Source organism: Orcinus orca, chromosome 13, assembly GCF_937001465.1.
Source record: "Orcinus orca chromosome 13, mOrcOrc1.1, whole genome shotgun sequence".
In the NCBI taxonomy this organism is placed as follows: domain Eukaryota; kingdom Metazoa; phylum Chordata; class Mammalia; order Artiodactyla; family Delphinidae; genus Orcinus; species Orcinus orca.
In genome coordinates, this window is record NC_064571.1 from 38,946,933 (window position 1) to 38,959,583 (window position 12,651).

The 12,651-nt window shown below is 34.3% G+C and overlaps 1 protein-coding gene across 12 annotated transcripts in view; it reads right to left on the reverse strand.

The window, feature by feature from the left end:
* EHBP1 (EH domain binding protein 1) overlaps positions 1-12,651 on the reverse strand; it is a 494,124-nt gene that overhangs the window by 188,213 nt on the left and 293,260 nt on the right. For 6 of the 12 annotated variants that reach the window (XM_049696094.1, XM_049696099.1, XM_033407276.2 and 3 more), the window contains 2 exons: positions 3,808-3,912; positions 3,033-3,155 (listed from right to left, as the gene is read on the reverse strand). In XM_049696094.1, the coding sequence (XP_049552051.1) occupies positions 3,033-3,155; positions 3,808-3,912 (228 nt within the window). The remainder of the gene's footprint in view (positions 1-3,032; positions 3,156-3,807; positions 3,913-12,651) is intronic. The other 6 variants (XM_049696098.1, XM_049696097.1, XM_049696095.1 and 3 more) reach the window with 1 other exon arrangement.

Genomic DNA, 12,651 nt, shown 5'->3' on the forward strand with positions numbered 1-12,651 from the left:
ACTTTTATGTTTATTAATATTTTGAAACAAAAACAAGGCAGAGTTCCATGGTGGTCCAGCGGTTAGGACTCTGTGCTTTCACTGCTGTGGGCCCGGGTTCAATCCCTAGTCAGGGAACTAAGATCCCTAAGCCATGTGGAGAGGCCAAAAAAAAACCAACAACAACAAAAAAAAAACTGGAATGTATAATAAAACTGTTTAAAATTTGTATTTTACTAATATAAGTATGTAACCAAATTGGAAAAAAGTTTCAAAAAGCCAATAATCACAGAACAGTTCAAAAGTAATTTTAATTATGCCAAGCAACTCTAACAAAATACTCTAGGAGAAGAAGGCAGAAAATCAGTTTTAAAACCTTCAAGAAAAATAACTGTTTTATAAGTGACATTTCAAACAGTTTAATCCAATTATTAGAAAAATCTCTTGAGTGACATATATTTATGATTTTTATATTTTAGAATCAAACTACTTTTACTTATACTTTAGACATTAGCCCAGAAAACTTATGTTGTCTTTATATTGAAAAAATAAATAAAACAAAATAACTCTGAATTGAAATTCTGTACACCATGGTGACGCAATTATAAAGTATGAAAGAGAATTCATAACATCATAATAAATCAACACTGAAATGAATTTAAATACAGCCTATGCTAGAGAAGAGACTCAGTAACTGTATCTTTTGTCAGACCAGGATAACACTTAAACACCACTATAATCTTTATAATAATCTAAATGAAGCATTATCTTTTCTCTGTAGGAGAAGAGACTACAGAGTTTTTACCTATTCAATTTTTTTATTAACAAATACCAAGTCTCAAATGCTTAAGAAATTGATAAAACCTGTCAATGGAAATAAGATTTTTATTTTTACTTTCAGGTAGAGGATTACAAAAATTGATCCAAGCAATTTCATCAGTTACAAAAGCAAAAGCAAGAAAGTATTCAAACTATAGAGCAAGATTTGAAGATGACAGAATAGCAACAAAGGAGAGTTTAAGATGAGACTATTTCATATAAAAGCTAACAAATACATTTAGTAACTTTCTAAACGGGTCACTGAAGCACAGAATGTCATGAATCTAACTAAGAGGAGAACTGAAATTGTAAAAGCAAACAAAAACAAAAACCATCTAAACAACTGTAACACATTTTTTTCTTTCTTAACTACTTTTGTTACTTGAGGATGCATGTTTTTAATCAATAAAAATTAATAAATTATTTCTAGAAAAATGAGTGTTCTTCTAATAGAAAATACTTATTCTAAAGTCTCCAAGAACTATATATTTAAAGAGAATACTGGTTGTCAAGTTTTTTCTTAGCTCTATAGGCATGATTAAAGTTTCTCAATCAGGTTGCCTAACCTTGCTTAACCTCTCCAAAATAGAAATACAATATATATGTTATCTGCTACTCCTTTCTATACCTCAGAAAAGATACACATATATTTTTTAAAATTACTAATTTGATTTTGAAATGAAAAGCTCAAATACTCATATCTCAAAATATTTTGGTAATTTTTTTTTAACTCAGTGTACTCAGATGTATTTAGTATGCAATTGAGAAGCTTTGTGGTCAAAAGAAGACACTTGATTAGCAACCTTAGCTCCAACTCCACCTCCATTTACCTAAAGTTCTTCTTCAAATCACTTAATTCCTCTGGGCCTCAGCTCCTTAATCTATGAAAAGAGGCAGCTGAACCAGATTACTTCTAAAATGTACTGTAACTGTTAAGATTTAAAATATGTTAAAATAAAATAAGTCACCGGGCTTCCCTGGTGGAGCAGTGGTTAAGAATCTGCCTGCCAATGCAGGGGACATGGGTTCGACCCCTGGTCCAGGAAGATCCCACATGCTGCAGAGCAACTAAGCCCACGCACCACAACTACTGAGCCTGTGCACCACAACTACTGAGCCCGTGCGCCTATAGCCCATGCTCCGCAACAAGGGAAGCCACCGAAATGAGAAGCCCATGCACTGCAACAAAGAGTAACCCCTGCTCGCTGAAACTAGAGAAAGCCCACGCACAGCAATGAAGACCCAATGCAGCCAAAAATAAATAAATAAAATAATTTAAAAAAAATAAAATATAGGTCACAAACAAAATAAAATCTCATTAATCTAAACTTAATAATTTAGAATTTGGTAAGAAGGGAGAAAGTAATGGAAGTTCTTCTCCTTCCATTACTTTCAGAAGTGGATTATGAAATGATACTGCACAAATAGAGTGAATCCTTAAGTTGAAACCTCACTTTTCACCATGACAGGCAGTAGCAAAATTCTTTAAAGCTCATGAAGATTTCATAAGAGCAGTCTAAAAGATGTAAACAGGGGTTAATCATTCTTGCATTTACTTTGAGCAAACAGAGTTTAATTAAACAGAGGTCTTCTTCAACAGCTCTTTTCTAAGCTTTAATAGTTTGAAACTACTTGATAAGAAAAATGACTCACAAAAAAATACATGGTTTTATTTCTTACATGTTGTATATATGACAGGAGTGGTCCTCAATCTTCTTTCTGTTCTGTGACATTCACGTGCACAATTTACTTTCGTTACTAAGAGTAATTCTCAGCCAGAGACAGGCAGTTGGGAGTGGAGGGGCTCATCACACTGAGGTGTGAGGGCCAAGAAGCTGTATATAGAGAAAAGGCTACCTCCACCACCTTAATATGGGTATGTCCCACAACCTGACCTTACTTGGTAGGCCAAACTAATGAGACTTTACTGCATGCCAGCTAGATAAAATACTGTTATCTCTAACATTAGAGCTTTACTATTTGACCAAACTAACAAAGAATTAAAATATAAGCCCCAAGTAAATGTCTATGTAAGGCTTCTCTTTTTCTTTAAAAACAATTCAATGGAAGCTACCCAGAATTGCTGATCAACTGCAATTGGTATTGAACAAATAATATTGTCATTATAAATAAAATGTACAAGTCTTTAAAAACAAAATCTCTTCCTGCCTTTACAGTTCAAGAGAACTTAACAATACACAAAGACTTTAAAAGTAAAGAAAAAAACTTGCTACCTTCTGAGTCAGGATCTCCAAATGGATTTAATTCTGCTACATCAGGATCACCAAATGGATTTAAATTCACAGTGGCCAAGTCCTTTTCTGCTTCATCCAAAAAGTTAAGTTTGTTGATAAGCTCTGAAAACAAACATACGTGTCAGTTCACTGTGGTTACAGTTAAGCATAATTATCACTCATTCATGAAATATCTCAAATTGTAAAAATTCATACTAATAATACCTGCAAATAATAAGATATAGCATTTTACCAATGACAGAATGCCATTCAAGTATTTTGTAGCATACCAACATATTCAAATAAAAGAAAACAAACACATGAATTGGAAAATATCAGATAATGAACTAGAGAAACTTTTAGCTCAATCTAATTTGATCCAATAAAAAAGTACTAACATAGATTTTGAGAAAAAAACATCCTTCACTTCTAAATATGAATAATTCAAATTGATTTAATATAAGCAAATATTTCTAAAACAATGTTGTTACAATATATAAGCTAACTAAAGAAATTCTGTCATGTTATACGACCAGTTATTATAAGATGTTTTAAAATCACTGCCTATCAAGGATCCTGATACAGGCTTTGCTAAAGATGATAAGTTCTGTTATGTTGTTGCCTGTTGGTGCACTACAAATTACCAAAGAAAATTTATTAAAGGAAAAGCACAAAGACAAAACTGAGAGCTAAGTACAGACAGAAGTCAAGAGGTAGCAGGTCACAGTAAATTCAAGCAATCAGAAGCAGAAAGAAAGGAAGAAAGCTCTTAGACCTTCAGAGGAACTGGCTGATTTAGCTGAAGGCATATTTGCTTGCTTTATGCAGTCATCTTGATCTTCATCTAAGCTGCTCAGAGCATTCAATTGGTTTACAATTTCTGTAAACAGAAGCCAGTCGAGACAAATGTAAGGTAAGGTCATTTAATTAAAGAGCCACAGAAGCATGCTGTTACTCAAAAAGACAAAGAGAGGGGATGTTTGGTTAATCAAGAGAATACATTCAGAGGATGTTATTTTTGATGAACTATAACAGATGTATTTAACTGAAGGTTATGCTGTACTTATATTTTAAAATAGAAAACATTTTAAAAATTAAAATTTATATTAGTACTATAACAACTATGTTAACAAACACAAAACAAAGATAATAACCTGAGAAGTTGACATTGGCTTTCACATTCTGCATTTGTAAAATAGGGCTTTAAATGCATGCATTAAAAACAATAAGAAATATCATCTAATACAATAGAAAATATGTGCTATTTGTTTTGTAATATTCTAAATTTAAACTATAAATTTTAAGAATATATCTACATGAAACATGAACATAATAACACTTGTTCATATTCTAGAATTTTAAAAATCAGCACAAAATAAGAAAAGCAGGCAATAGCTATTTTCCACTCCTGCTTTCTAGGGAATTTGTTCTTTTAAGGGAACTCTTGAGTGTTTGCTTTAGGATATCTTATAATTTAGCCAGTAAGAGAATAAAAAAGACAGGAACAGGTAGAAAAACCTTAAAATAAAAATTCATTTTGTGCATAAACAGAATTTTAAAAAATGAGTCATATTGTGGACAACTCCGAATATGTGATATTATGATTTACTGGGTGAAAATTAGCTTGGAATAAAATAATAAGAACCTACTAGAGTATTCTAGTTAATCCTCGCCGTTTCCAAACTTAAAACCTGGGAATAACTTAGGCATTAGGACAAACCAAATAGATCCAGATCATTCAGTGGGAAATAAAGAAAATGGTTAGAAATAGACAATAGTTGTGAATTCAGCATTAAAATGCTGTTTTTTAACACTGTAAATCTAAGTACACATTCTAAATTTTATGTGAACCAAATAATAAAATACACAGTTGTAATAAGGTTGCCTTCATCCATTCATTTGTTGTTGAACAAATACTTGTTTATCACCCTGTGCCAAATACCATGCTTGGAACATAAGGATGAAAAAAACATAGTATTGTCCTCATGGAATTTACCATCGATAAAGATAGAAATTAATACAGAAACAGACAATAAATGACTACTAGAATATTAGGTGGTCAGAAATGTGTATTGTCGTATAGATCTTTGAGCCAAATACATATGAAAAACTGACATTCATTTCCCTTGTCTGAATGAGAAATATATTTTGCATGAATAAAAATGCTTGAGATAAAGTACATCATAGAAAATAAAGAGTAAACACAATACCAACTGAACTCTTAATCTGAATGTGAATAATAAGAGTTAGTCAACCTTTATAAAGTATCTTCTTCCATTTTATCCTGCCAATAGTTTAAATCCCCTTCTGACTCAAACTAACCTAGCAAATTCCTCAGTAGGCAGAGTTTATTCTTGAATTAGATCTTTTACTCCTGACTAGTAGTCACTGTAACTTTGTAATTTTCAGGGAAGTATAATGGAGAGAATCTATCCTATGTGATTACCAATGCATGACTGATTTTTTAAATTCATTACTAGTTTTGTATATTTTTAAATTTGCAGATGGTTTATTTTTAACTTCAAAAATATGAAAAAAGAAATATTAATAACAGTTAACATTTATTAAGCAGTGGAAAGGGCTCTGCATATGTTAATTCTCATAAACATCCTGAGGTATTATTATTAATATTCACATTTTATCATGTATATTAGTATCATTTATTTGCACTGTATTCCCAGATGTGTAATTATGAGGCTAAAATATTTTAAAATAATGTTCAAAGATTTGTAGTTCTCTTTACACATTTTAGTTATTTAATATTCTTAGATGTAACCTCAATGAGAGTAGAAATTATTTATTTATTTAATTATTATTATTATTATTATTTTTGCAGTACGCGGGCCTCTCACTGTTGTGGCCTCTCCCGTTGCGGAGCAACAGGCTCTGGACGCGCAGGCTCAGCGGCCATGGCTCACGGGCCCAGCCGCTCTGCGGCATGTGGGATCTTCCTGGACCGGGGCACGAACCTGTGTCCCCTGCATCGGCAGGCGGACTCTCAACCACTGTGCCACCAGGGAAGCCCCCTAGAAATAATTTATTTAAGCACCTTATATAATGAGCAATAGAGGGAATACTGAAGAAATATTAAACTTGGTTCTTACTTTCAAAACATTATTATTGTTCCATTATAAACTTTCAGGTACAATGTGGGGATTTATTTAAATACTATCAAGATGACTGAATTACATGACTAAATTATTTACACTGTAATTTTTCTGAATGTTTAGAGTATTTCCTTCCCCTCACCATGCTTCTGGTGATACCTAAAACCACTGATAAAAAAATAAACAAATAAACCCACTAATGGCCATTTCTTCATTAATTAACCCAAAGTAATTTCTTATTTCCATTCTTCTCACTGATGACAAGTTGTCCTTCCTATCCTAGCTTTCCCTATTTATTTATAGCTTAAATAAATCCTTACTTAACACCTAGAATATCTGCTCCTAGAACTTTCATTCATATTAACAAAGTGAAAAGGTAATGCTCCTCTTATTTGGTATGCAAATAAATCTCCATCCAAACCATAAAAAGAAGCGATCTCCAAAGAAATACCATTTACCTATATAAGAAACATTTCTCAAGTACCTATTATACTTTTTGGGGACAGACAAGTAAAGCAATATACAGTGTATGATAAATATGATATTTGTTATGACTGAGATATGTATTGTAGGGTATGTGAAACTAGAAGAGAGGCATACAACTCAGTCTGAGGTCAGGAAGCCCTCCTGGATTTATTCAAGGAGGATTTATTGAGTGAAAATAAGACAAATAGACATCATTATTATTATTAAAATAAAGGAGAAACTGGAGGGCATTTCACAACGATGAAAGGGAGCCGAATGAGAACATGATATACTTGAGGAACGGCAAGTTGTTTGGGGGTTTAAGATACCAGGGATGGGGAATGGAATGAGATGTGGTTGGTAAATGTCCTATCATGAAGGTTATAGTGACCAAAATAAAGAATGTGAACTTCACTCTGAAAGCTCTGGGAATCCATTCTAAGATCAAATGTATAGTTTAGAAACATCATTCCAGGAGCAACATGGTAGCTGCACTTGAAAAAAACAGGATAGGAAGCAAAAAGATGAGTAGTTTAGCATTACTGCTCCATGAAGGGACGCACTTAGTAAATATTTGCTAATTAAAGAGTAGATTAAGAAGAAAGCTTTGATGGTTAATTTGACATGGGGGATGAGGAGAGGAATCTAGGATACATGCCAAGTTTGTGTCTTGGGTGACTGTGTGGACATTAGTTCTAGCACTGCAGTGGGGCTACTCAGTTTGGCCATACCAAGCTACAGGTGCCTGTGAAACTTACGAAAATAATTCAATTGGCATTTGCATATGTGGGTGCACAGCTTAAAATACATAATTTTGTTATGTATTTCTCCTTTTAAAAAAGTACTTTTCTGTTACTTCCAAATTTCCTGCAGCCAATGTGTTTTACATGTATAATCAGAAAAACAAAAATTAAAAATTTAAAAGAAGATTTACAACACAAATTTATTCCCAGAATTTTTTTAAGTGGGATGCTTTCCCAGTAATACACCACCCTGACCAAAAAAATTCCCTGGCCCAACATATTTATATAATACTTCTGACTAATTAAAGCCTTGTTTCACCAAAAATTTACACTTCGGAAAATGCTAATAATGCTATGTAATAGCACAAAATAATTTCTACCCTAGCACTACTCAAACTGAGCAATAAACCGGTAGTGTAGCATTTAGTCATCGTAACAGTGTGTCAATCTGGACTTGCTTCATACTGGTGAGAATAAGAAGGAAAACTAAATTAGGGGCAGGCAATCGAAGCACAGGGTCAAGTAATTTGAGACTCTTCTTTACATTAGGAAGGCAAAAGAAGATAGAAATTGACCACCAGAGATTATCACACTGAACTAAAACAGGGGGATGAAAGTGGTGTCACAAAGAGTACGTGGGTTTTTCTTTTAAGAAAGTCTGTAGTGGAGTTAAAAGGGCAGGGTGTGGGAGGGTCTGCCTAGAGCTAGAACATAGCTGCAAATCTTGCAGCATCCTCATTCTTCTCTCCAAAGTATAATAAGATTCAGTACAGGTATATCTCATTTTAAGATGGTCTAAGATAGTAACACTGCAACTTCTTAATAGAGATCAAGTTCCCAAAGATGTCACTTTTCTCACGGGCTTGAGCCCATAAATATTTGATTTATGGATATAACTAACAGGTTTAATAATGTGATTTTCAATCCCTTTAGCAGGTCATATTGTAAATGAATGAATGAACTGAATGAAAGTCATAACACTTGCTGTAATTTTTATAAAGGCAGAAAGACATATACCTTATATTTAAATTTTAGCAATTGTGTGTTTTTAACCTATGTGTTTATCTTATGTCTGTCTACATATCTATGCATATATATGTATCTATCTACAATATATTTCATTTATCTCTAGAAATGTTATAGTTTAAGCTACCAACCTAAAATTTGGTGGCTAAAAACAAATGATTACCTCTCACAGTTCTATGGGTTAATGCACTCAGCTGAGTAGTTTACTGCAGTTAGATGGTGGCTTGAGACAAAGTCATCCAAAGCTCGAACTGGGCTGGATGTCCAAAATGGCTTCTTCACTTACATGTTTGGTGTTTCAGCTGAGAGGCAGGAACAACTGGGGGCTGGCCAGGCATCTCTCTCTCTCTCTCTCAAGTGGCCTGTCCATATGGGTAGTTTGGGGTTCCTCTCAGCATAGCAATCTTGGGGTAGATGGAGTTTTTACATGGCAGCTGGTATCCCCTAGAGAATGCACTAGAAGAGTCCCAGGTAGAAGCTACAAGGCATTTTATAACTTAGCTTTAGAAGTTACAAAGTGTCACTTCCCCACTGCATTCTACTGGTTAAAAGTGATTTACAGGGCCAGCCCAGAAGACAGGGAGGGGACTATAAAAAAGGGCATGGATACTGGGACGCTTGTTTCATTGGAGGACAATCTTTGAAGATTAGCTACCACACAGTAGATCAATAAATCAGAAAGTTGAAATCATTCATTTTCTTACTAATCTAACATATTTATTATAACTTTTATGTTAACCTTCCAGTATTTTACTTATGCACATATATGAAAGGCACAAATATTAAACTGTACAATTCAATGAATTTTGAAAAATGTATACACCCACGTGACCCAAGAGGAAGAACATTGCATCACACCCCCCCCACAATAAAAGAATCTCATGCCTCTTTTCAGTCAATCCCAAAACCCACCAGCTATAACTATTCTAACGTTTTTAACATAGGATTAGTTTTGCCTCTTCCAGAACACCACGTAAATGGAATCATACAGTATATACTCTTTTATATAAAACCTCTTTCATTCAGTATATCCATGTCGTTGAATGCATCAATAGCTCATTTTTATTGCTGAATAGTATTCCATTCACAAATATAATACAGCTTAGCCATTCTCCTGTTGCTGTACATACACCTGAGCTGTTTCCAGTTTGGAAATATGTTATGTTATGAATAAAAATATGAATAAAAATATTATGAATATTTTTGTACTAGTCTTTTTGTGTATGTATGTTTTCATTTCTTTTGGATAAATATCAAGGAGTGGAATTGCTGGGTTAGAAGGTAGGTATACGTTTAGTGTTATAAAAAACTTCCTAAGTGATCTTACCATTATACTCTTCATGAACAATGGATGAGAGTTCCATTTGGTCCACATCCTTACTGACATTTAGAATTTATTGCCAGTCTTTTAAATTTTAACCACTCTGGTGGGTGTGGAGTTGTGTTTCATGATTATTTTAATTTGCTCTTCCCTGATGAAAAGTGACACTGAGAACATTTTCATATGCTTACTGGCCAATGGTGTATCTTTCTTTGTGAACAACAGGTTTGAATCCTTGCCCCTTACAAAAAAAAAAAAAAAATAGGGGGCTTCCCTGGTGGCACAGTGGTTGAGAGCCCACCTGCTGATGCGGGGGACACGGGTTCGTGCCCCGGTCCGGGAGGATCCCACGTGCCGCGGAGCGGCTGGGCCCGTGAGCCGTGGCCGCTGAGCCTGCGCGTCCGGAGCCTGTGCTCCGCAATGGGAGAGGCCGCAGCGGTGGGAGGCCTGCGTACCGCAAAAAAAAAAAAAAAAATAGGGTTGTCTTTTATTATTATTGAGTTGTAGGACATTAAAAAAATCTATTCTGGATACAAGCCTGTGTCAGATATATGCTTTATGAATATTTTCTTCTAGTCTGTAACTTGCACATACATTTTCTTAATGGTCTATTTCAATAACCATGTGTTTAAAATTTTGATAAAGTCTAATTCATCAAGTTTTTCTTTCATGGTTATTACTTTCTGTGTCTTGTGTAAGAATGTAAGAACCCTGTGCCCACTCTCAGGTCACAAATATATTTTTTTATTTTTCAGAAGTTTTATAGCTTTAGCTTTTACATTTAGGTCCATGATCTACCTTGAATTAATGTTTGTGTCTGTGTAGGAATTGAGGCTCATTTTTTCCATATGGACATCTAGGTGTTTCAGCATCATCTGTTGAAAATATTTTCCTTTCTCTACTGAATTATGCTGCACCTTTGCTAAAAATTAATTGACCAGGTAAGTTTGGGTCTATTTTAGGATTTTCTGTTTTGTTCCACTGATCTGTCTATCCTATGCCAGTATCATACTATCTTGATTATTACAGCTTTACAGTAAATCTTGATGTCAGATAGTATTAACAATTCTGTTCTTTTTCAAGATTATTTTGGCTATTCAGTTCCTTTGCATTTCCAATTATATTTTAGAATCAGCTTTTCAATTTCTTTTTTTTAAAAAAACCTGCTATGATTATGAATGGCACTGAGTTGAATCTATAGATTTGGGAAAAAGTAACATCTTTACAATATTGAGTTCTCTAATCTATGAACAGAGAATCTCTATTTATTAAGACCTTCTTTAATTACCTTCAGTAATATAGTTTTCAGGGTAGAGGTTTTTCCACATCTTTTGTTAAATTTATTTCTAAGTAGTCTATGTTATTCTTAGCCTCCATTGTAAATGAAATTGTTTTGTTAATTTCATCTTCCAAATGTTTGTTGTTCATATATAAAAATATAAATTTTCTATATTGATCTTGCATCATGTGTCCTTGCTAAGTACAATATTGAATGAAAGTGGTGACAGCAAACATCCTTGCCTTGATCCCAATCTTTGGAGGAAAAGTGTTCAGTATTTCATCATTAAATATGATGTTAGTTGTAGCTCACCATAGATGCTATTTATCAAAATGAAGAAATTTCTTTACATTAAAATTTTGCTGAGAAACTCAGTACTGAATTTCTTCAAATGCTCCTTTCTGCATCTATTATGATGATTACATGGTTTTTCTCCTTTATTCTGTTATATGGTTAAACCGACATTGCATTCCTAGGATAAACCCTTAAAGAATGCATATTGGTATTTAAATATTAATTATCTCCTGGCTCCTTCCCTAAATAAATATTGGAGAGCTTCTAACTTCTCCTTCAGAGCTCTTACTTCCATCCTGGCCCTGTCAGATGGGCTCTCAGTATCCACAGAATTCTTCCAGAGTCTTGTAAGGGGTGCCAGAGAATGTTCAGTTGTCCTTAGTACAAACAAAGCAGCATTAGGGATTAAGAGTGATATAGAAAGTAGGCTGAATTTGTAATCTCTATCTTCTGCCACTTCTACTATTCTCTGAGTTGACACATTTGAGTTCTAAACACTGGGAAGAGATACTCTTGCTTTCTTCAGTCTCTCACCCTAGGGTCTCAAGCTCCTTTAAGAAAGAGGTAGCTTGTACCTTACAAACTTTTTAGCTCAAGGGACTAGAAATGCCCCACCTCTCTGCTTCTACCCTATTTTCCAACCTTAAAACCTAGATAACAGATGCAGTATTCCAGAAATTCTCATCCTTCACACAGATCTCCAAAATAGGTGGCCATTTTAAATTATTTTACTTTAGAGAGTCCACAGCAATTCTATGATTTTGTTAATCAGTCTCCTAGGTACCGGAGAGTAAATGCCCAAGTAAAAACCAGAAGCAAATTAATGGATGTATTTTCTGACCAGGGGCCCCAAGTTTATTCTGAGGACCCTTTTAATCTAAGAAAAGAGACCTATTTATCCCCATTCAGAGCCCTAGCAAGTAGGACATTTAATCTCAGAGGGCTGAGTCATACCATAATCAACTCTAGATCCTCAAATATGAACTGTTATCTCCTCTACTAAGATCCTCAAATATGAACTGTTATCTCCTCTACTACCATCTGTGCTGTAAGATTCTGTTCCCTGAAGGTGGCCAATATGTCACTCTCTCTTCCTACTCCTGAATTAACTTTACCAACTATAGGAAAAGGATTAACAAACACCAGGCAACATGCTTATGGTAAAAATAAATCCTGATTTATAAACTGCATCTGGATGGGAGGACTCTAAATGGACTATATGCCTGATGGAAGGCCACAGCTTGAGCTTCTCTAATTGTGGAGACTCTCGTAACTGAGCATGTCCCTTACAGGGACCCTGAAAACTATACCTATCAAACTATTACAAAAGATATCAGTTCTTGTGCAATATGAAGATTCTAAGTCAAGGTAATCCCTGCTCCTA